Below are 26,715 nucleotides of genomic sequence, written 5' to 3' on the forward strand. Positions count from 1 at the left end.
AGTAGAGACGGGGTTTCACCATGTTGACCAGGATAGTTTCGATCTCTTGACCTCATGATCCACCCACCTCGGCCTCCCAAAGTGCTGGGATTACAGGCGTGAGCCACCGCGCCCGGCTGCAGGAACTTTTAATTATCTCACACAAAAACACTAACAAAAAAAAAAATTAAGTGAAAAAAAAAAAATAACTGGACCAGAAAATAACTGAACCAGAGTGGGAGAAATGCATATCATTTATTTATTCAAGTATTTATTGAGTTGCTTTCCTTATTATCCCTTCATTTCTAAATCATCAAATCTTATTGCTTTGTCTCACAGAAAATCTCTTTGACAGGAAATGTAAATTTTCAAATCTGCTGTTTCCTCACTACTTTCACTATTATGGCTCTATTGACTCTTACTTTTAAAAATATACAACAGATGTAACTAGAAATATTTCTTCTCTCATCTTTTTCCTAGTATTCCTGTTTTCCTTTCCACTCTTTGTCCTAAATATGGACATTGCCTGTCTTACTCTTTGCCCTAAACATGGACGTTTATAAAAGTCACTACCTTATAAAAGACTGATTTAAAATTTTTCTATATCATTTTTTAAATACTAGGAAAACATCTTAAATCTGTAAGTCAATAAAAACACTTCAAAGCAAAGACCAGGTAACATTAGCAAACAACATTCATCATGACATGCTTGGCACAAAAGATTTTCTTAATGAATTATCCATCAAGATGTCAAATAAATTAATTGACATAGAATTTTCTAAAAGAAAGTAAAAGGAGAAGGACTTAGTTAAGTACCCTGGATGCTAAAGGAAATCAATAGGCACTGAGAGAAGGACTACAATAATTCTCATGGCTCTTTTCCACTTTCTAGTGGCCATAAATCTAGTATTTTGTTGTCTCTACCTCATATGCTTTAATTATGCTTCTGAGAAAGTAGATTGCATAAGTTGACTTCAGATCCATTTTGGCTTTTGAGTTCCAAATGGGAATTTATATTAATAAAACAATCTGCAATATTACATTACATCAACTTTATCACCCATGTTCCCCTTCTTCCTCACCCTCCAGAAGTAATACAGAAACTAATAATCTGGACACTGAGAGTTTGGACTCTATAAAAGGAGACATGATTGTACCACTTACTTTCAGATGTTGTTGAGTATGAAACAACACACTCAAGTGAAACATTTCACTTGAAAATGCTATCTTCCTACTCTTCAACTGCCCCCCCTAATGGCAAGAGGTATGAATAACAGCCATATTCTGGATCCCATAGTTGAAGAAACCCAATAATAGTTTTTCACATCTTTGCAAACTTGTAGCCTTATGATTGAAACATGCATATTGTCCCCTTACCTTCAAGTCCTGCACTCCACTTATTTACAGTGCCTGAATTCATTCCACTTTCAAGTTTTTAAATTTGTTTCTAATGACAACATTTTGTCCTTATAGATGAAGAACTGTGGTGAAGTTTACTGAGATAACAAAGGCTTAGCACATCCTCATTCTATTTAGCATTAGAGAAGACCACAAAAATCATCCACCTTCCACTATCTCTATTTCACAGAGGAGAAAACTGAGATGCAATGAGGTAAAATGATTTTTCTAGAAATCACATACATCTCTAGTGGTAGAACCTTATCTTCAAGAAAGATGCTTATTCTTCAGACTGCTGCACCCACCCCCAAAAGCATCGACCTACCACCATTTTCTGATAATTAAATTCTTCCAATATTTTACTGTTAATAAGAGGAAAGTGATAGTATGCTCTTTAATAAGCTCAAGGGAAAACAGTGGGGATGGGTGCCTTTTGAAAAGTTAGAACCTTGAGTTAGAAAACTCAGAATATATACCCAACAAAATTAAGTATATTATTGTAAAAGGGACGTCAGCAAAATAGATTTATCTAGCATACCCCATATATGGAAGATTAGTATAGTGAGTAAAATTGTGAATGCTTTCCAGAGCCCAGGGTTTGGTGTCCATAACTAAAATTGACCATGTTTCTTGTAAACGTTGTCCCTATTCTTCCATGTCAACTAAGAGTTGGGCTCTTTCTGTCTCAGCAGCTGAGACAAATTATATTGCATCTCTAAGGGGGTTGGGATTTGCTTTGCTTTGAGCCATTTGCTTTGTTGTTACATCATTTGGGTTGTTTGGGGGTTTTGTGTATTTCTTTTATTCTTGGTAGTAATATTTGATCTACAAAATCCAGACTTACTTCCCAATTCTAAAAGGCAGTGTTAGTCACAGTGTGGCCTTCAGACCATTTACACCAGAATCACCTGGGGAGCTTGTTTAACTGTGCCAATTCCTGGAGCCCTTCCCAGATATCCTAAATCAAAAGTCTCTTGGGATAAACTTCAAGAATATGTACTTTAAGCAATCATTCCTAATAATGTTAATGCACATTAAATTATAAGACTCTCTGCCAGGAAGAAAAAAAAAAGATTCTACCCAACCACAAATGGCAAAGGAAGAAATTAATTTTCCCTTATCCCAGAAAGCCCAACTCTTGGCACCCCTTTTACCTGATACCACAGACTTAGTCTGCAGAACTCCTTAAATTAATGAGAGGTTTCATTAGCAGAATTTAAAATGTTTTGTTCCTAGTCCCTGTCCTGAGAACACATTACACAGAAACACAAACAGATGGTTTTCAGTTATCTGTTTTTTAAACAATCTAAGTTAATTGAAAAGCACAATGTGTTATTATCAAATAACTGCTGTACCAAAACCCTACCAAACTAAAATTCAAGGTTATTTTGAGGGAAGGAAAAAGAGGTATGTGGGCTTATGCATCTCTTTTTAATTGAAAGCCTGGGCTAACTCCTGAGCTAGTTATGTTTTTTCATAAACTGCTTTGGTCAGGTACTATAAAACAGAAGTGCGTTTCCTCTTTCCCTTTCTCATTGTTATTCTCTCTCCACTTTTTCCATTTCTATCCCTATTTTCTTGCCTATTTATTACTCTATATCTTTACCTCTTGAGAAATTTCTTGAATCCATTTTTACATATTTTTTTCCACTGGGTAGGTTTAGCTCTACACAATTCACTTCCACTGAGCAACTTGGTTTCCAGAGCAGCCTTTCCACACTTATTTTATCTTTCATCTTTCTAATAGGAAATCTAGTTTTACATTTACCCAAATGCACAGGCACTTGTGAGTCTGATCCTACAGACAGCAAAGGTAGACTGACAAGTAACTGGCTGATTCCAAATTATACCATATCTATTCTCTTCAATGATTATAATACTGTGCTCATCACTTCCGGGATGCACAAGTCTCAGTTGTAGCACTGCTCTGGAAACTAGTTAACCATATTGAAACTTCTTTATGGGGAGTGCCCTTAAGTAGCACTGTTAAGTCTGTACGCTTATTTCCTCCAACCTTTCATATAAGGAGGCACTGTTTTTCACCATTCCCAACCTCCCCTACCACACCAAGCCTTGAGTAAAGCAAGAAAGGGGCAAGATTTGGAAAGCAAATATTGGCTTTGAATAGGAAATAATAAACCTGGCCCACTAGCCCCAGGACATCCCCATTGCTTTGCTGGAAATCTGTGCACACCACAAAGGAGGTGATGATATTGGAGAGGAAAGAATTCCAGCAGAAACCATCTGGTAAGGCCTGATGTATCAGTTGGGGAATCTTTTCTTTTCTTTTTTTTTCCATTTATTTTATTGCATTTTAGGTTTTGGGGTACATGTGAAGAACATGCAAGATTGTTGCATAGGTACACATGTGGCAGTGTGATTTGCTGCCTTCCTCCCCGTCACCTACATCTGGCATTTCTCCCCCTGCTATCTCTCCCCAGCTCGCCACCCCCCACCATCCCTCCCCTATTTCCCCCCAACTGACCCCAGTGTGTAGCGCTCCCCTCCCTGTGTCCATGTGTTCTCATTGTTCAACACCCGCCTATGAGTGAGAACATGCGGTGTTTGATCTTCTGCTCTTCTGTCAGTTTGCTGAGGATGATGGTTTCCAGGTTAATCCATGTCCCTACAAAGGACACGAACTCATCGTTTTTGACGGCTGCATAATATTTCATGGTGTATATGTGCCACATTTTCCCTGTCCAGTCTATCATCGATGGGCATTTGGGTTGGTTCCAAGTCTTTGCTATTGTAAACAGTGCTGCAATGAACATTCGTGTGCACGTGTCCTTATAGTAGAACGATTTATAATCCTTTGGGTATATACCCAGTAATGGGACTGATGGGTCAAATGGAATTTCTATTTCTAGGTCCTTGAGGAATCGCCACACTGTCTTCCACAATGGTTGAACTAATTTACACTCCCACCAACAGTGTAAAAGTGTTCCTATTTCTCCACATCCTTTCCAGCATCTGTTGTCTCCAGATTTTTTAATGATCGTCATTCTAGCTGGCATGAGATGGTATTTCAATGTTGTTTTGATTTGCATTTCTCTGATGACCAGTGATGATGAGCATTTTTTCATATGTTTGTTGGCCTCATGTATGACAAACCAGACAAAAACAAGCAATGGGGAAAGGATTCCCTGTTTAATAAATGGTGTGGGGAAAACTGGCTAGCTATGTGCAGAAAGCAGAAACTGGACCCCTTCCTGACACCTTACACTAAAATTTACTCCAGATGGATTAAAGACTTAAACATAAGACCTAACACCATAAAAACCCTAGAAGAAAATCTCGGCAAAACCATTCAGGACATAGGGGTAGGCAAAGACTTCATGACCAAAACACCAAAAGCATTGACAACAAAAGCCAAAATAGACAAATGGGACCTAATCAAACTCCACAGCTTCTGCACAGCAAAAGAAACAGTCATTAGAGTGAATCGGCAACCAACAGAATGGGAAAAAATTTTTGCAGTTTACCCATCTGACAAAGGGCTGATATCCAGAATTTACAAAGAACTAAAACAGATTTACAAGAAAAAAACTAACAAGTCCATTCAAAAGTGGCAAAGGATATGAACAGATACTTTACAAAAGAAGACATACAGTTGGGGATTCTTTTCTAGCAATGAATGTATCATTTAAATATATTAACCTCAAAATGCCACAGAGCTGTCTTTAATACCACTTAGACTCTTCATAGCTATTTATTCTTCATTTTGTCCTATTAATCCTCTCTTTTATAACACTTTGTTTTAAGGAAAATAATTTAATAAAAATAAATTTGTCTCAAACTGTCAATATGATGATAAATCAAACAATAGACTGGGATAGTAATGATAAAATTATTACTAAATTATCAATAATAATTCTAAATATCAGGTAAAAAGGAAAGCCAAGGATTCAGAGTATTCAAAACAAATCCATTATTTACAACTAACAGGAAAACTATTCAGAGGCACTGGTCAGCAAGTAAACCTGGATTAAAAATAGAATTTTCCAGAAATCTGGGTGGAATATGACTTATGCTATAAAAACTCAAAACCTAGTGAAATCTGAAGTTAATTATTTTCCTTTTCTCCTTCCATTCTATTTAAGCATCAAAAACCTATACTTCCACAAAAAGGTGGATTCTTCAATAAATGGTGCAGAAAAAAGATGATATCGGTTTCAAAAAATTTATGTGGCTGAATATCTGTGTCACTACTTATAAGTAAATATGTTGATTATTGAGTAAAAATAATAAATGTTTTAAAAAAATGAAAACATGCTCACAGAATTATCTAGCCAACATGGAACTTGCAGTCAAGGAAAATGTAATGGAAACTTTGGCTCCTTTAATTATGCTGGGATTCCTAAATAATTGTAGGAGGACATGAGCTGGTTTTGTTTTGTTTCTTAATTGACATTCTGTCAATTAAGTATACATTTATCAAATACAAAATGACGTTTTGAAGTATTCTACATTGTGGAATGGTTAAATCTAGTTAACTAACATATGCATTACCTCACATAGTTATCACATCGTGGGGAGCATTTAATACCCACTCTTCTAGCATTTTGCAAGAATACAATATATTGCCATTAATTACAGTCACCATGCTCAGAAATAAATCTCTTGAATTTATTCCTCCTATCTAATTAAAATTTTGTATCCTTTGACCATTTGTCCAGTCCCCCTGCCCTAACCTGTCTAGCCTCTCCACCATTTTCTTCTTTATTTATATGAAATCAACAATTTTAGATTCTATATGAATGTGGTAATACAGTATTTCTCTTTTTATACCTGGCTTATTTCACCTAACATGAGGTTCTCCAGGTTCATCCATGCAACAGCATGGATGATTAAGGTGATTCCATATCTTGGCTGTCATGAAAATAGTACTGCAATAAAACGTGGATCATTGTGTGTTCTTGGCACTTTTGACAAAAATCAGTTGGCTACAAATGTGTGGATTTATTTGTGGGTGCTGTATTCTGCTCCATCGGTCTATATGTTTGTTTTTATGCTGTATTATGCTGCTTAAGCTAATTTAGCTTTGCAGTGTATTTTGAAGTCAGGAAGTGCAATGCCTCAAGCTTTGTGCTTTTTGCTCAAGATTACTTTGGCTATTCAGGTTTTTTATAATTCCAATATGAATTTAAAAATTTATTTCTGGAAGAATGTCATTAATATTTTGGTAGGGATTGCAATGAATCTGTAGATCATTTGGGGCATTATAGAAATTTTAACAGTATTAATTATTTCAATCCATGGACATGAAATATCTTTCCATTTATTTGTGTCCTCTTCAATTTCATATTTATATAACATTATTATATATTATATAATTAATATAACAGGTAAGTGAGTCCCTTGAGGGCAGAATATAATTGTTTCATTTTTTTAATCTATTTTTGTGCGTCTTTTGATTGCAGAATTTAATCCACTTACATTTATGGTTTATTTACAGATAAGAACTTACTACTGTTATTTTGTTTATTGCTTTCTAGTTGTTTTATAGAGCCTTTCTTTCTTTATTCCTCTTTTAGTGTCCATCTTTGTGGTTAAATTATTTTTCTCTAGTAGTGTGTTTTGATTCCTTGCAATTTGTGTTTTGTGTACCCATAATAGGGTTTTCCTTTGAAGTTACCATGAGGCTTATAAAAAACACTTTATACTTTTAACAGGTTATTTTAAGCTAACAACTTAACATGGATTGCAAAAGAAAAAAAAAATTCTGACCTTTTACCACATTTTCCCAAGCACATTTTGAATTTTGGTGTCACAATTTACATCTTATTATACTGCATGTTCTGTAACAAATTATTGTAGTTACTAGTTTTACTAGTTTAGTATTTTAACCTTTATACTAAAGAGATAAGTGATTTAAACACTACCATTACAATATTAGAATATTCCAAATTTGACTATGTACTTTTACCAATGAGTTTTGTACTTATAAATGTATTTGTGTTACTACCATTAATACATGTTTTTGTGTTATTATCTTTCTTTTATTTCAACTTGAAGAACTCCATTAAGCATTTCTTTTAAGACAGGTCTGGCAATGATAAACTTATTCAGTGTTTGATTTCCTGGGAAAGTATTTATTTCTGAAATACAGCTTTTCTGTGTATAGTATTCTTGGCTGACATTTTTTTTCCTTCAGCACTTTTAACATATCACCCAGTCCCTTCTGATCTGTAAGGTTTCTGCTGAGAAGTTTGCTGATAGACTTATTAAAATGCCCTTATGTGTTATTTGCTTCTTTTCTCTTGTTGATTTCAGGACCCTCTCTTTGTTTTCCATTTTTGAGAATTTTATTGTAATATGTATTGAATAGTCTTATTTTAACTGAATCTGATTGGAAATCTTTGACCTTCCTGTACCGGAATACTTACTTCTTTCTCCAGATTTGGCAAGTTTTCTTCTTTTATGTCTTTAAACAAGATTTCTACTTCTTTGTTTTTCCATTCTTCTTTACACCAATGATTCAAACATTTGCTTTTTTAATGCTGTCACATAAATCTCATATCCTTTCTTCATTCCTTTTTATTAATTTCTTTCCTTCAATTGTGTATTTTCAAATAACCCTGTGTTTAAGTTTATAGATTCTTTCTTCTGCTTGGTCAAGTCTGCTGTTGATGCTATTTCATTTTTCATTTTGTCCATTGTATACTTTAGCTCTAGGATTTCTGTTTAACCTTAAAAATTATTATTTCAATTTTTCTGTTTCTTATTGTGGGTTACTTAATATTCTCCTTTTTAAAAAAAATTGTTTAGCTGTCTTTTCTCGACATTCACTGAGCTTTCTTAAACAGTTATTTTGAATTCTCTGTCAGGAAGTTCACACATCTCCATGTCTTTAGGCTCAATCACTGGCCCTTTATTTTGTCCATTTGGCGGCATCATGTTTCCCAGATTATATCTGATGTTTGAGGACATGTATCAATATCTGCACATCTAAAGAAGTAAGTACTTATTCCAATCCTTATAGACTGGCTTTGTCTAGGAATGGTCCTCAACAATAAATCTGTCCAGAGATTCTGGGCAGACCTACTGGCATGATCCCTCTGTTGAAGACTACTGTGGGCATTGCAGCATTAAGGGGTACTCTTAGCCTGGGACTGCTGCCTGTGCAATCAGGTACAAAGCCCTGCGATATAGATTATTTTCTGTGTTAGGTTGCAAACCACTCTGGCTACAACAAGATTCAATGATACTGATAGGTAAAGTGTGGACATAGTGAAAGAACAGCTGAAACCCAAGAGAGCTAATCAAGACTTATCAAAGTTAAAAGTAAAATCTTTTGAAGAAGAATGTTATCCTGGATAGGGGTTTAGAGCAGACTTGCCACTGGCATAGTAAGTTCAGGGGGAAGACTTTAATGCCTCCGTTCTTCCAATTCCATCATCTCTTCTAATTCTTCACTGTAAATAACTTATTGGCTGTTTTCTAAATAACCATTCCTCTGTAGGCTCCACTCTCCCTCACAAGATATCATGAATCTCTCCATGCTGCACTTTTTCTGTGAACCCTCTTCTGAATAGGCAGGCTGCATAGCCATATATATTTATATAGTTGTCTCTTGGTATTCATGTGAGATTGGTTTCAGAACTTCCAGCGAATACCACGAATGCTCATGACCCTGACATAAAATGGCAGAGTATTTGCATATAACCTACACATATCCTCTTGTGTACTTTAAATCACCTAAAGATTACTCATAATATCTAACACAATGTAAATACTACATAAATAGTTATACTGTACTTTTTAGGAAATAAGGACAAGGAAAAGTCTATACATGTTTACCACAGATGATTAAAAAATACTTTAGATCCACAACTGGCTGAATCCACAGATGCAGAAATCATGAATATGAGGGCTGATTGTGCATGTCTAAGTATGTGTTAGTACATATTTACTAATATGGCTGTACTTCATGCAACATAATGATTTAGAAGAAGAAAAAAGAACAAAAGAATGCAATTGTTTCTCAGTATACCACTAGAGCTTTTGTTGTTGTGCTTGTTATAACTACTTTTTTCCATTTTGTTCATTGTGTTTTTTAAGTATAGGATTGTGCATTCTTTTTCTCTTCTATAAGATCACCTATCGGGCCGGGCGTGGTGGCTCAAGCCTGTAATCCCAGCACTTTGGGAGGCCGAGGCGGGCGGATCATGAGGTCAAGAGATCGAGACCATTCTGGCCAACATGGTGAAACCCCGTCTCTACTAATAATACAAAAATTAGCTGGGTGTCGTGGTGTGTGCCTGTAGTCCCAGCTACTCGGGAGGCTGAGGCAGGAGAATTGCTTCAACCCAGGAGGCGGAGTTTGCAATGAGCCGAAATTGTGCCACTGCACTCCAGCCTGGCGCCTGGTGACAAAGACTCTGTCTCAAAAAAAAAAAGAAAAAGAAAAAAGATCAACTATCATAATATGGATAAGACAGCTCACCATGGAGAATTAAATTATTAATCTTCAAGAACCATTTCAAATAGCTATCCTTGAAGCATCTAGTACATTTGAAAGGAAATTTGTTTGTCAAGGTTAGGAGAAAAGGGAAAAAAACTTAAGAATGTTCAAAAACATGGGCAAAATTATCCTTAATCTTGCAGTAGAAAAGCCTCACTAAGCAAAAACAAAAATGGGGAAACATTAAAGAAAAGGATCAACTATGTTTTTTACAACACAAAAGATGTACCTCCAGTGTTTATTATTATTTAAACTTTCATGTATTTATATACTGTATAGGAGTTTTCAAAATTTCTTAAATGAATTTGCTCAGATTTTTTTCAACTGAAATATTTAATTCATCCTAATATAACCTCTTCCCTCACGAAGAGCACAACAAATTTTTTTGCTAGGGTTAGTGTCTGAACCTATCTATGAGATAGAATTCATTGCTACTGTAGAATAGACAAATAGAAAAGTTGAATAAAGGTAAGAGATGAAGAAATGAGGCAGTTGTCTAACTCTATTTTTAAATTCATTTATTAATCCACAAGCAATTAATAGTAACAAAAAGTTTTCATTAAGTCCTCATTAGTTAGGACATATTCACGCTGAGTCAGATACAAGCATGCAACCATCCCAAGTCTAAATAAACTAAATATACTCCATTCCCCTTTATTATTGCAGAGACAGATTCTTAAAAAAAGTGAGAGAATGCAATAACAAGAATTTTTTAAATCCATTAATTTTCATTCTTCTTGACTTTAGCATAATTTTATATCACTTAAATTTTTGTGGACCTGCAAATTATATTTAGTTTGCATTATCCACATGAAAAGCCTAAAAAACTTAATTTCACAATAGTTCCCAGAAAATTGCTCACAGTTTTACTCTATCCTCTGCATTTTTCTTTCTTTTCTGATGCCATTTTTTTCCTCATAAATTATATTGACCATGATCTTTTCAGAGTCTAATTTGGATTAAATATTATAATTATTTTAATTTCAGAAAAGAAGAAAATTTACATAGCAGTAAGGAATAGGCAATCTAGAATATTGTGCCACCAGATGGGTAAAATGGTGCTGTGTTAAACACTAACATGCTTTGTCTAGTTTATTTTTCATAATCCTATGATGTAATCATTATCACCTGCATTACTTTGAATGAGTCAAATAAGGCTTAGCTTAGCAAAGTAATAATGGCTAGTAACTAATAGGCTAGCCTTTGAACATTGATCTACATAATTCCAAGGATACAGAGTAAAAGGGAACAAAGAAAAAGGGAAAAGAGAGTGAACAGATCTTGGGTAAGGGTTTGAAAATTTTCCATTTAAATGCCTTCTTCATTACCTGATAAAAGTGTTTTCTTATCTACAAATAATAATAACAGCCTAATGTACAAGGTTGTTATGAGTTACAAACAAGGTAATGTTTCTGAAAATGACTTTGTAAACTGAAAAGCACTGTACAAATGTTTTATATAGTATTATCATAATGAGGCATCTGTACACACAATAAAGAGCACTTGATTAGAGAATTACAGTAATCCAGAAAAACATGAAGAGAAACACAATAATGACATAGATGGTATGTAATGACATAATAGAAGAAACAACAGAAGAGAACATCTTACTAAATTACAGAAAACTGTTGAGTCAATTCTGAGAAGACATATATCTCTGGCTGTTTAATTTCTAGTATTGATAATGGAAATGATGAAACTTCTAATAGTTTACTTTTAAAGAGGAGAACAAGATAAGAAAGCTTAAGTGAAAATAACCATAAAATCTGTCATAGGTAAAGTATAATAATCTAACCATTAAAATATTTTCAAGTTTGGGATCAAAATATGTATCTGGCAGCACAGAGTTATAATTGTTGAAATAAAGAAACTATCTTCTAGATAATTCAAAATCACCTTACCTTTGGAAGTTAAAATATAGTGAAATTTTTTTTTATCAAATAATAGTCCATGTACCAAAGACAGAATGAACACATTGTCATTTGTTGATGTGTACATCAGCTAGATAGCTAGATAGTTAAGCAAAAGTAGTATACACAAATCAAACTTTGTGGCTCCTTTGTAAATGCAAGGTAATAAACTATATGAGAGGATTGCAATTGTTTTAAGAGAGAGAGAAAAAATAAACCATATTTCTAGGTTGATGCAGTTGATTCTTAAAATTATGCTGTTCTAAATATGCACAGAGAGAGATACTATTTACTGAAAGGGAACATTGATGAAGGCTGTTGTGAGTTTTTAGAATTCATCTTAGTGCTACTGAAGTGCAAGGTAGAAACAAATTGAAAATTGATCATAGAAACAATGAAAGCTCAATTTAAACAAAATAAAATTTAGAGAATATTTTAAGTTTTTCGATTAAAATATTAAATAACTTTTAATATTTTAATATTTAATAAGTTTTTCTATTAAATATTAAAATGCATTGATCTGAGGTAGAAGGAAGGGTTAACATATTCAAAGAGAGACCGAATAAATGCTCTTATTATTCTGAAACTCATATATGCTTTGTAAATATTTTTTCCAGAAAGGATTGAAACCTACCCCACTGTGGATTTAGATCTAATGAAATCTGAATGACCATCCTCTAATTAGAAATGAAGGATTTGGGAAGATATGTTTAAAAGGTCATAAGGCCTGTATGGCCTCTTATCTTAGAGAAATTGGTATTTGCATAGGTGCCATCTTACAAGCTATTTAAAGTTATAAAAAAGAAACTGAATAATGTGTTTTGTATCCACATCCAGACAGGAGGTCTAAAATTCACTTTTGAGAAAATATTTCCATATACTAATTTTAAGGTTTTAAAATGATTTGACTTTTCAGTTTTATTATTAAAACCTACATAAAATTTTGGGACTTTTTCCTCATATTCTACTATTTCAAAAATGTATGTTTTAGGTATTTTAGACATAAGTATCAGCTCCTTTGTGTACTTTACACAAAGTACTTAGTTTATAAAAAAAGTAGGAATAATAATAGTATCATACATTAGTTACATAAAATATTAGTGTCATAGAATAGTTTTGAGAATTAAATGAGTGACTATATACATATGTTGGCTTTGGTAAGGCCCTCAATAAATGTTGGTCACAGCATATTGTATCAACCAAATTATTTTATGAGTTAATTTGAAATAGCATAGCCTTATGCTGAGTACTTTAGTACACACACATTCACACACAAATACACAAAATATTTGAATGTATTCAGATTTCTGTGGGCAATACAATAAACAAAGCCATCTCCCCACATAACAATGGGACATTTAGAACCCTTCCCAGTATTTCTGGGAAATACCTCAAGGGAGAGGTACTTCACCAAGCCTAATTATTTGTCATAGCTTCCACTGCATAGTTATTCCAATTCCACAGTCATCATTACTTTTACTCTGCCCTCGGTACCTTTCTTCCCTGTTCTGACTCAAGTAGGAACACAGCCCTTCTTTTCCCATTGAGAGGGAAAATTGTTACAATGCTGTTGTGATTACAAAAGTTTAAAGAAGGGGTTGAGGGAAAAAAAAAAAACAGACAAATCTTTAAAGCTGGTTAATGGAACTCATTTATCCTAAAGAGGCTTTAACCAGGCCATCTCTGTTACTGGGACAATTGGTAATTCCTTCTCCTAATCCCTATCTGCTGCCACATGACTCTATCCCTGCAGAAGCTTTCTTCTATCTATTCACTTACCAGAGTCCTCCAAAGCACTGCCTGTCCCCAAACTTTATCTCTTGAGCAGTCAGGGGACAAGTTTAAAAATCCTAATACTTTATTATGCAAAAGAGTTGACCTTCCTTATGATTTAAGAAAGGATAATAGGGATCCCCAACAAGCCTCCATTCATAATTAAAATGTCTTCCTAAACAAAAAATCCATTTTCTGTCATATTTAGAATGCAAAAATTACTAGAGTTTACAATATAACATTGTTATTTAACTGTGAGGATAGTTATAAATATAGACACTTGACTATAAATATGTTCATTTTTCTCCAGGAGGCACATGGTGTAACGGATACATTAATATATAAGTGATGCCTACAGCTACATTTGTGTCGTTCCATGGTTTAGTGGCCAAAGTAAGGAATTTGGAATCAGAAGAACTGACGTACAATCTGGGCTTCAGTATTACTAGGTGTGCAATCTTGACTAACTCAATCTGTCTAAGGCTCATTTTGAGACTCCAAAGGCTCATTTTGAGTCTCCATAAAATGAGGATAAATATAACTGCCTTTCCTACCTCTAAGTTTTTATAAAGGGAAAAAAAAAACAGGAAAATGTTGTAATAGTATATAAGAAAATATTGTAATGGTATATGGAAACTTGAAAGTATTTTGCAATTCTAAATTATTATTGTTATTCTTATTAGTCACATTAGCACCCATATTAGATTTTAATTCCATTTGACATCTGGTATGGTAAATAATCTAACATTTCATCTAATCAGCCTTTGCTATAATTGTTCCTTAAAAATAATGAATTATGAATGATGGCTGTAATAGAAATTATATACACACAATCAAGATATACCTTATTATGAATTCAGTATTTAAAGATGATCTTAAACTCTAATAAAAAGTAGTTGTGTAAAGATATAGATTTAAAACACTTAGTACACTGTTAATAGGAAAAAGTAGAGATGCTACAGAACAGACAATAGAGCAAATGTCATTAGATCCCATATATACTATATAATTTTACTACTTCTCACTACTGTGGTATATTTTAATGAGACCCATCTTGGGAAGAAAAAATAAGTGATCCCCAGGGCATTGGTAGAAAGGGAAGCCAAGCTGGGATGAGAACGACTCAGAAATATATACCCCACAATACATGCAGTAACACCTGTTGCTTGTTTAGACTCTGGGAGGGATGATGAGTCTGGAGCTAAGGAAGGTTCACAAGGCTCTGCTTTAGGCAATCCATAGCTGAGGCAGTAAATATAATAGAGAGTATTTAGAATATGTAGCAGTATGTTTAAAGGTGAGGAAGCATAGTGAATGGATCTAGTTCGAGAAATGTTGTGTAGATGTTATGAATGTTCAGCAAGTACTTGGTTAGAGTTCTAAGCCTAAAACTAGAAATATGAGCTGAATATGGAAATTGAGAGATTCGAATAGAAGAAAATTAAGACAGGAAAGGAGATATATTATGATCTTTAAGGTGTCTTCATACCTTAAAATATTACATGGGCCAATGACTGAATCTTAGGGAAGAGCATAGTTTAAGGAGCATGCAGCCTTGCAAAGAAACATCAATAAATATTAGGGAAAAAAGATGAATATTAGAATTGTCAAAAGAGACATACATGGAAAGGAGTGACAGAAAGGACTGGATAGTCTAGTTCATAAACCAACGTAAAAAGGAGAGAGAGAAGAGAGATTAGCAGCATTGCAATTGAGCCTATACAGGGAGGAGGCAGCTGACTCAGTCCTCTGGGACAGTAGAGGTGTTGGTCTTGAACAGAAGAAACATCTTTACCCTCTCAGATTTGAAAAAAGAAAGATAAAAATAAAACAGGATCTAGGTCCATATTACTTTGGGGACATCAGAAAGAACAGGAACCTAAATAGTTCAGTCAGAAAAATTTAACTTCCTGTTTTAACTCTATTATTATTGGGTATAGAATTCTGGGTTACTAGGGTTTGTTTGTCTTTCGCCACTTTAAAGATGTCATTCCTTTTTCTTCTTGCTTGCAATGTTTCTGAGGAGAAATTTGCTGTAATTCTTATCCTTATTTCTCTTGAGGTAATTTATCATTCCCTCCCTCTGGTTGCCTTTAAGGTTTTCTCTATGTTGTTGTTTTTTAGCAATTTCAAGATAGTATGCCTCTGCACATGGGCATTTATTTTGATATGTATCTTGCTTTATATACTTGCTTTATATACTATATAGAGATTTTGAGTCTATGATTTAGTGCTCATCATCAATTTTGGATATTTTTTCAGCCATTTTTTTCCTTCAAACATTTCTTCTACCTCTTTTTTACTTCCTTCTCCTTCTATCATCTCAATTATGAATATGTCATGCCATATAATATTACCAGAGTTCCTGGATGCTCTGTTATGCTCTTTCTCTCCCCCTTTTATTTCCACTCCTTTTTCTGTTTGGGTAATTTCTACTGACTTATTTTCGAGTCCACTGATTCTTTCCTTAGCTATCTCAAGTCTACTAACAAGCCCAAAGGCATTTTTTTAAATTTCTTTGACTATGTTTTTGATTTCTAGCATTTCCATTTGATTTTTCTTAGTTTCCATATTTCCTCTGAAATTTCCTATCTAATCTCACGTGTGTTCAACCTTTCCATTAGAGTCTTGAACATATTAATCATAGTTATTTTAAATTCCTTGTCTGGTAATTTTAATATGTGTTCCATATATCACATGTTTGTATGTGCTATCTCTTTGGAGTTCTTTCTCTTGCCTCTTCATATGCCTCATAATATTTTGTTGAAAGCCAGATATCTTGTGTAGGGCAGTAGATACTGAGGTAGGTATTTTTGGAGGCTTAAAGGGAAGTAGATTGTGAAATTGCTCGCCAGTCGTTATTTTCTTAAGATTTGCTTCCCCTTTAGCTTTGGGTCTTCCCTTAATTCCAGGACCTAAAGTGAATTTTCAGCCATATTCCAATATTATTTATACTCAACACTTGTTAGGCTGTTGATAGCAGGTCAGGGAGGAAGGGCATTCCTTGACGTTCTGATTAAGACTCAGGTAGGCAATGTGTAACTCTGTATCAGCAATGTGGCCTTCACAAGTGCTCCTGCAACTTTCTCCAACTGTTGTGCTAATCCTAGCATTTATTCCCTACCCCAGGGATAGAGCATTACTTCTTTCTCTTCTCCTCATCACAATCATGTTTCTTATTGCCACCATCACAAGTGGGTTTCCTCCAGTTCCCTAAGACAATGGTTGTTGTTATTATTTTTGCCAAATAACTCTTTTATTCCACTGGGAAATGGGTGTGGTTCTGAAAGTGGCTGCTGTTCTCTCCGGTCTTTCCTGTCAGTGCCTAGTGGGGTTTCTGGAGGAAAAACCTGCTATAGGATGTACCTCCTAAATCTGCCATCTCCAGTGTCACATTTTCATTCTAGCCCATACTCAGCCTTTAGCAATTCATTTAAATGTTTAGCTGAATCATCTTGCTGGTTTATATGACATCTGGTGGTGTCTGCCCAAGGAAAAACAAATAATGCCATCCTCCTTCTCCTTGCAGCTTCCTGTCTCTTTCTAGCTTTTGAGTTGTTTGATTGCCCTACAACCTCAGTTTGCTGGAGTATTTTTAAAATCATGAATGAGTAGTTTGTACAGCTTTTTCCTTACAGTAAGAATGAGAAAGACACTCTTTGAAGCTCTCTGCATCTCTGAGCTTAAATCAGAAGCTAGATAGTTCATGCTGAAATTTCTTAATTTACTAAAATTAAGAATTTGAGATTATCTACTGTGAGTAATGGAAATGATAAAGGTTTGGTGAGAATGATCATTGTCTGGATTCATTGATTTTTCCATGTCTTTAAATATTTTTATTGGAATGGGTGTACTCTTGGCTGATAACTGATCCAAGTATTTTCTAAAGTTTTGAAAATACCTCGGAGTGTGGGACATGGAGTGTTCTTTTAAGGGAAAAGGTGTTATTCCAGCTTTGAGGAAAGAGTATTCCTTTGGTTTGATAAAGAACTAGTTAAGGTCTGTTTCTGTAACATAGATGCTCTAGTTTAAATGCCTTTGTGTAACACTGTGAAAGGAGTTTTTGTGGTGGGCAGAGTTGTATCTTTATAAATTATTTGTTTACTTGAACTTGGAATGAGGGTTTCTCCTGGGTTTCCTGGAGTAAAGAGCCTAGAAACCATGTAAAACATAAGAAGAAAGGCATTTCACTGTGGGAAGATAAGCAGAGCAACAGCAGGTAGTTCAGTAACTAAGCAGAAAGGACCAGGTTTGTCTATAATGCCAGAAATGATTACTTCTTATATTCAGTCCTATGGTTTTCTTTCTACACTATAATTGCCTCCCATTATGCGCAGGACTTAGTAAACTTTGGTTGCATATTAATGACTAGAACTGGTTACAATTCAGGAAAGTGAGGAAGAAACCACACTATCCACACTTGGCACAATTCAGAGGTCTCTGTTAATGAAAAAACAGACAGGCTTGGTATGACCACAGGTGAACTGCAGGGGTCAAAATGGTAGTTATCAGCAGAGAGCCAGTAGCTAGCCAAAGCTGCTGTCACTGGAATATGGATTTAGATTTCTTCATAGAACAACCACTCAATATATTACAGTTCTTATCAGCAACATGTATGGGGAAAGAAATGTATAGGGAAAGAAACAAAATTAATGTTTAAAGCAGCAAAAAATTTAAATAACTAATTCTCTGAAGTCCCTGTAATATGAGGTTATTTTTAATTCCATCAATTCTCAGAGGCAATAAATGTCCAACAAACAGAAGCAGTGATTTTGCATACTTGGCAGAGATTCGACGAGCTCAATTTATTAATCAGAATCCTGTTTATACTTTGGATGGAAAGGATAGTCATTTGTGAGGTTAAGAAGAACCTATTCTTTGACTGTAATGTTCATAATGTGAAAAATTATTACTGAGGCTGTTCTAAGAAGTATACAAAATTGGAAATATGTTGTCATAGCCTTGGAGTTGAAAGGAATCTTTTCATTCATTTAAGCTACTCCCCTCATGTTATACATGAGTGATACAGAGACCAGTGAGGTCATTCACCCAAAGTCATATATTGGTAAGAATTTTTAATACTAAGCCACAAGATAATTTAATGAGTGATGTGTATTACTGTAATGAAAGTATACATTTAGTTTTAATGAAAGTATATATGTAGTTTTAAATGAGCAGATGCCAACTAACATATTTGTTTTCTTTTTTTTTTCTTCCCTATCTCAGTCTAACATCTTGTATTATTTATTATCTATAAAATCACTCTAATAATCAATCACATGCTACCCAGAGGCACTGCTGATAAAAATATGATGCTTTCTTTTTTTTTTTCCAGTAGCAAGTTGACTTTGATTACATTGATTTCTTTCTTTATTTTTTTTTCTGCTACAAGCATTCATTTATTGTAGCAACTAACATATTTGTTAATTATCCTCGTGAATAGACATACGCACATATTATATACACATTTATAAATATAATAATGAGAAGTTAAAGACTATAAACTGAAATATTTAAATTTTTATAATTCAGAGTATGATATTAACAATACAATTTAAAGAACCATAAAGACTTCATCAGATTGTGAAAAGATCTTGATATAAGATCATTTTATAATTTCCTTAAAAAATACTATCTCAATGCTAGAAAACCCTGTCAGAAAGTTTTAACTTACATCTATTCTGAGTCACTTTTCCCAATATTTAATTGTATTTTAGGGTTGTTGTTTTCAATTCTCCCTTCTTGCATTAGGACATTCCAGCATTGTTTCAGGAAATCAAACATATAAATGCTTTCTGAATAGACAACAGTACCACCCACTCAAGGGTAAAGTCTTCTTTGACTACCTGCCAATTATTTCACTTACTTTGGGTGAGGATTACATGTTCTGAATCCCTGCATGAGCACTTGCAAAGAAAAAACATAATTGGAATCTTTTCCTTTTTCAGCCCTTATATGCAGACATACTGGAGATCTCTCATCTTTTCCTCCAATCCCTTGTTTATTCTGAGTATCTTTCAGAGACTATTGTTTCTGAGCAATGTCTAGGTCTCTTTTGGGTATGTTCAAATAGAGCCCTGCTGGCCAATTAATGCTATGTAATGCCCTCTTCTAGAAAAATAAAAGTTGGACATTTAATAATATTTTTAAGGACATTTAAGGTTTGTTGTTTCTTGTTTTAAATGAATTTATAGAAAGGATTGTTTTCGTTGCAGTACTGTAGTGTTATCATTTTTTTCCAGTAATTTTAATACATTTAGCTAAAAGCCAATGTGATTTCAAAAGCAAGATTCTCCGCAAATCTTAATGCCCAACCTGGAAGTGAATTGGTGGTGTGATAACTCTGGACTGCTGGGGTACCATTTGGTGCACTGTTCTGTAGGATGTAACTGGCAGAGTTTGGTCAAATAGTTGGTGAGGGCTTAAATAAATATTGAAGATTGGATTAAACTCGGGATGGTGAGGGCTGCAAGCACAGTCAAATCCTTACCACAGAAACAATATTGTCAAAGCAGAAGTCCAGACTACCAGAGTAGAAAGAATGGCAGTTGGAGGGGAATATGACCAAAAAAGAGTTATAAGCTAAATGCCTATTCCCAGTTCTTGTGCTGTAAGTGGGGCTGTACCCCTACCTCCGTGTGTGTGGCATACGGCATATGCTGGGTAATAGAAAGAACTGGAAAGCAGGGTCAAGGTGGCGCTAACTACATACCAACCAACAATTCTTAGCCTTGCTATGATGACTTTTAATTTGCACAAGTTAGGGAAACTTGTGAACTGACAAGAGTGACTTTTTCAACAATAAAAATAAAGTTGTTATCTGCTTACTGATGGATTAATTCCATTTAGGAAATCTTTGAGACTTAAAGGATTTGTTGCAGAAGTATAGAACATAATTGATTATTGTATAACTTTTTTTTTTTTTTGAGACAGAGTCTCACTCTGTCACCCACACTGAAGTATGGTGGTGTGAACTCAGCTCACTGCAACCTCTGCCTCCCAGGTTCAATCGATTCTTCTGCCTCAGCCTCTTGGGTAGCTGAGTCTACAGGCACATACAACCATGCCCAGCTAATTTTTGTATTTTTAATAGAGAGAGGGTTTCACCATATGGGCCAGGCTGGTCTGGAGCTCCTGACCTCGAGATCCACCTGCCTCAGTCTCCCAAAGTGCTGGGATTACAGGTGTGAGCCACCACACCCAGCCTGTAAAGCATTTTTAAAGTGATTTTTGCTTGATGGTTTGGTTTGGATTTTTGTTTACTTTTTTTAACGCGATTTCTATGCTATTTTCTCATTTTACCTTTGAAAAAATATCATGCTAGATATTAGAAGCATTTGATAATAAATCTAATTACTTATGGTTCTTTTACTCCCCCTTCTTCTACCAAGACATAGATGCACAGATGCAAAGCCAGAACTGCAACTCAGGGACCATTCCAGTTCTGCCCTTGAAAGTGCTGATCATGAGAAACAATGTAAACACATCAATAATTTTAATTGAAGTCAATTTTTTAGCTTTCAAAACATTTGTCATTTCAATAATGAAAAAAACAGCTAAACAATATTTTAAAATAGAGAATTACCTTCAGTTAAAAATAAGAAGCCATTATACATAAACATTTTTCTAGAGCAAATACAACTGATAGAAAACTCCACCAATTAAGCTTTTCTTCAAAATCTCACTTTGTTATAGAGTTTTTGTCTGTAAGAATAATTTTTTAATATTCATTGTCAATGCAACAAGACTCATCTCCATTTTTGTGTATCTGTGGTGTCTATACTGGTAAGTACAATATATGCAATTATGTCTTGGACATAATCATTTGTAATTCAACTGCAACTTGAAATTTTTCAAAAATGAAATAGAAAACCATCACAATATAGAAAAAAAAGAGGGGAGATTTTTCCAAGATGACAATTTAATGATCGGCTTTGGCCACTAAAATAGTCATGTGACGTGTAATTGATTTCAAAGCAAATAGTTGCTGATCAGACCCTATTCTTTCAGATCTTTCCTGTCATACCCACATTTAGTTATATTCTTGGCTATTCTTATACTATTGTTGATTATCTGAGAAAAACTCTTTTTACCCACTCTGAAATAATCTACATTTCTGCAACAATGAGCATAATTGTCAATTATGGCACATTATTCACAGCTCAAAATATGCCTACTAAACAGGGTGCTGACAACATGATAATGCGCAAGCACACAGAGACTTGAGAGAGACAGAACTTCAGTCTTCCTACTAAGAATTAAAGATTAAAATGGGATAGATTTGGGTGATCAGGGTGGAGAAATAATTTTAACAAATTATAAAAATAATAAACTTAGTTATCAGATACGCTCTATGAGGGTAGAGAGAACATGTCTCTTGCATTAGATACCCAGATCCTAACACACAGTAACCATGCAGTAAATATTTGTAGAACTTTGTAAAGAAGGAGAATAAGCCGGAAGGCAGGTGTAAGGACCAAAGGAGTAAAATCTCTAAAACTACAGCTTCTCGTATCAATTTTTTGTGAATAAAGACACAAGCAGGAACTTGATTTTGTTTTGTATTTTGTGCTTTTCAAAGGGTTTTTTACCTACAGTGCCATGTCTGACCTTCTTCGGACACTACTGAGTGAATACAAGTAAAAAAAAATCAGTTTCTACATCCTTAACTTTGTTAGGATTCTAAGCTGCAACAGCTTTGTCAGCCTCATAGCTTAGGTGGGATTGAATATAGCAGAGAAATGAAGCCCAACTAGGAAGGAATTTGTTAATTTTACTTTAACCACATGAATAAAAAATACTCTATCTTATAGAGTAATTGTGAGAAAAAATGAATGTGGATAGCTCTGAAGTGTCATAACAAAATGTGTCATCTTTTCCAAATTTATTTTTTGGCTGCCCTCTCCAGGTGGACACTTAAATGCGGATAAAATAGCATAAATAACGCACCCTGGGTCATTAGGTGAGTGATTGCTTCTAAAAACTCAGCAATGTAAAAGTACAGATGGAAAAAAAAGCCTTTTTTAAAAGAATAAACTCACTTTAGTTTATAAAGTTTGTGTAATATTTTTAAAATCTTCTGTGAAAATAAGCAATTCTAGGGAGCCTACTGGGAATAATTTCACCAGATGGACTGCTAGCTCCTGGACTCAAAACTGACAACCTATTTAGGTGGGCCTTAAATTCAATATGCAAAGAATGTGCCAGATACCCTGTGTCTTCAAAACACCAAGGACTTGCTTCCAGTTTTGAATGAACACTAAACAACAATTCTTCAAAAAAGAACAGGGAACGTCAATTAAAGACATCTGGTGAGTGACAAATTTATCCAAATGTAGAGCATCCAAATGAATCCTAAGACAAATAAAGGGCAATTTCTTCAAGAAAATTAACAAATCCAATTGAGTAGATGACATCTTGAATATATTGACACTGGTAGGAAGAAAATGATTCAGTTCACTGGAAAATTGGGAATTTAATGCGAAAGACTACAAGAGAGTTTAGAACTCAATACACAAGAAAATTCATTAATGAATAAGAATTAAAATTTATCTAGTTTATTCTCCAGATGAGAAGATTCATAAAAATTCATGAGTTTGGAGAATAATAGGGATATTGTAAAGAAAAAAAGATGCTTAAATTTTTTGTTTAACTCTTGATTTTAAAATATACTATCACAACAAAAAGTTTATATCCTGTCCTCTTGTCTGTACCTTTCCTTCCCTCCCCTGCTTACCTAAAAGCCAGTAAGAAAGCAGGCATTAGCAGAGGGAAGAAGGGTAACTCAGATAGTCAGTTCTGAAATTTATAAACATCTGAAAAGTTGAATAGTAAATCCATTGATAGGACAAGATACTTCAGAGACCTATGTCATTGAATTGGATATTACGAAAAAACAACATAAAATAAGCAAACCAAGAATAGTGAAGAAAGGGGGAAATCATTTTTTGGTAAAATTAAAATTAACTCCTAGGTCTATGAAGAGATTATTAGACTTCAAAGTCATAAGTAAGAATGTCCCTAACATAAAATTTAGAAAATAAGAAATGAAGAGAAATATGTTGACCAGATCATTTTCAGTGTTATCAAATTGGGAGAACATACAGATTCCAGTATACTGGTCACTACCTTTTGGGTTTAAATATGACAGAGACTTATTAAAATTAATCATCCATCCTTTAAGCATATCAAACTCCCTTATGGACCAAATTTTTGTGTCCCCCTGAAATATAAATGTTGAAGCCCTAACCTGCAATGTGATGGTATTTGGAGGTGGTGTCTTTGGGAGGTAATTAGGATCAGATGAAGTCATGAAGGTGGGGACCTAATGAGGGGATTAGTGACCTTAAAAGAAGCAGCATCAGACAACTTGCTTTCTTTCTCTGCCATGTGAGGACCCAAGGAAAAAGTAGCTGTCTACAGGCCATGAGAAAACCAGGAAGAAAGCACTTATCAGGAACAGAATTGGTTGGCGTTTTTATCTTGAACTTCCCAGCCTGTCAAATTATGATAAAATACATTTCTGCTTAAGTTACCTAGTTATGGTTTTTTGCTATGGTAGCCAAAGCTGATTAATATACTCTCTTTCCCCGATGGCTTGATTTTATATTTATTTGGGAACTGGTCTTCAATTCAACTTATGAATGAGCACAACATGATACAGAATCATAGAAACTCATAACTGGTAGGAAACAGAACTCTCACCTAGTTTAACAACCCATCTTATACCTGAATTGTTTGAGATGAAAAGTGACTAAATGGTCTTCCAAGATACACTGGAACCCCTGTCATGAGAGGAATTCACTAAATAAGGTGACTGTTTAAGGCTGATCTTTTTTTTTTTTTTTTTTTCTGACGGAGTTTCACTCTTGTTACCCAGGCTGGAGTGCAATGGCGCGATCTCTGCTCACCGCAACCTCCNTGTTACCCAGGCTGGAGTGCAATGGCGCGATCTCTGCTCACCGCAACCTCCGCCTCCTGGGTTCAGGCAATTCTCCTGCCTCAGCCTCCTGAGTAACTGAAGGATGATCTTTTTTTTTTTTTTGAATCTCTTTTGTATGCCTTAAATTTTCACAATGAAAGATACAAGTCCTACAGAGAGTCAGGTAGGGAGGAACACTGACTATCTTAAATTTCAAACTTTTTTTGGATTTTCAAACATCATAATGCCAAAGAAAAACATCCTCAGATTCTAAAGAGAACTAATTCTTTAAACTTTCTTCACCAAACACAGGAAACATCAACCTCTAAGTATACAATTCTGGGTTACATTATGGCAAAATCTTAAGCGTTGGGGGGTAACACGCTTAGACCACAGCAAAATAAAATTTTGTAGTCCTAAAGTGACAACTTCTAACTAGGCAGTAAGTTTGGATCTTTTTTTCTAATAAACATTAACTTCTTCTTAAAGTCATTTAATTAAGTAGAAGCATTTCTTTATGCCAGTGGATTTTCAAGAAGCTAAGAAGTAGTGAAATAAGAGTTCTACTGTTTATATTTGGACAAATGTAGGCAACTCAGTTCTCTTAATCTGGAAAGCTTGAGCCTTTCCACCAAGATAAAATTTTTTGCATTAAACAAATACGAATAGGAAATCTCCAAGCATCATTAAGTACTTTCAGTTCCTTAAAGTCATGGCTTAGTTAATCATTTGCTTTTAGAATGTTTTCCTTCAAGAATAGGGCAATGGTTGATGACATATTTGTAATTATTAGAAATATTCTCCATTTTGCCTTTACATATTCTTTTAGATCATATGTCTCTGAAATGCAATAAAAGAAGGAAACATTATATGAATGGTTTGCTTTCATATTTAATTTGTAGTAAGAAAACTCAGTAAGAGAAAGATGTGATTGCAGTTGGGCAATTGGTATGCAGGTCACCTCCTATTACAATGAGCAATTTTGTATGATTATAAAAGGGATTCCAGGCTCAAAGCAACGGACCATTCTTTTATGCAATAATCCATACAACCAAACACCAACCAGTAAAACAAATACATTTGAACAATTCCTCAGAGTTTGTTGAATTTTCTTGGTTGGTTATTAAACACAGTATTCAGTAAAAGGATTGGCATATCTCTTAGCATATCCTCATTTTTTAACAAACCCAGTTGGGCATACTATAGTTTATTTGCACATACTCATGCCTCACCCTTAAAAGCTGGATGGTAACTCTATGGAAAGATGAAAGATGGCCTTGGGCCATCACCCTAGAATCACTGGTTATATCTCAAAGTGCTCCCACATTAGAGAAATGTGTTTGCATTTGGGGTTTTTCTGATGCCTTCAAATGAATGTTCCTACGTCACAACTATATCTGTTTGGATGCCTTATCCCCCTTGGGCAAATGAACAAAGGGATATGTTCCTAGTGCTTGTTTGATGGAAATAACAGTCTGCTTTCATTCTAGCCTTGAGTAGCTTTCTTTGAGATGCTCTATTTGTTTTTTTCCATAAACTAATATACATTTTAAAAGTATCATGACTGTGGTAGCTTAAGAACACTAAGTAATTGGAAAGAAGGCTTAACCTTTAGTAGATCTCAGAGGATGTTCACTTTAAAATGTTTAAAAGGAAGATTAAAATAGGAAATTAGAGATATATGCCAGAGTAGAAATTTCATAGAAGGGAAGAACTTTCAGAATGTGACTGATTGAAGTACTTAATGACATAAGTTTAATGTATGCTTTGGACTTTCCCAGAAAGTTTCCTATTCAAGACATAAATTCCTTCTATTATAAGTTTTAATCATATATTTTCTGCATGCACTCAAAAATCAGAGTGTTCAATATCATGCTTGTAGACTTGTATGAATGAATGGTAAGGTATAAACTAGCTGAAAGAGAATTCTCATCAAATGCTAACCAGGTCACACAGACAAACAAATCTTCATTTGTTAATAAGCTGTGTACAGTCAGAGAACTGAAAGTTAACTAAGGTTTCCCACAAGCGTAATCATGATAGCACAGTCTTAAAATCCAAAACAAAAAGTAAAATATTGTAGGTACATATGTTTAGAAAATAGATGAAAACAAAAGTTACTTACACTTTTGCTCCGAGAAAGCAAATCACAGGTATTTCTTTTCATTGTGGTGTTTTAAGTAATTAAAATTTGCACTAGTGTTTCCAGTGTCGATGCTCTCACTGCAACAAGTATCCACTCAAAAGCCAACTGGAATGCTGGAAAG

The 26,715-nt window shown here is 34.5% G+C and overlaps 1 protein-coding gene across 2 annotated transcripts in view; it reads right to left on the reverse strand.

Annotated features, from left to right (window-relative positions):
• The window catches only part of PDE4D (phosphodiesterase 4D), a 1,550,946-nt gene that overhangs the window by 1,199,256 nt on the left and 324,975 nt on the right, over positions 1-26,715 (reverse strand). For both annotated transcript variants that reach the window (XM_017499191.2, XM_037728087.1), the window contains exon 2: positions 26,574-26,707. In XM_017499191.2, coding sequence (XP_017354680.1) covers positions 26,574-26,615 — 42 coding nt within the window. In that variant the 5' untranslated portion in view covers positions 26,616-26,707. The remainder of the gene's footprint in view (positions 1-26,573; positions 26,708-26,715) is intronic.

Source organism: Cebus imitator, unplaced genomic scaffold, assembly GCF_001604975.1.
Source record: "Cebus imitator isolate Cc_AM_T3 unplaced genomic scaffold, Cebus_imitator-1.0 Scaffold255, whole genome shotgun sequence".
NCBI classification, from domain to species: Eukaryota; Metazoa; Chordata; class Mammalia; order Primates; family Cebidae; genus Cebus; species Cebus imitator.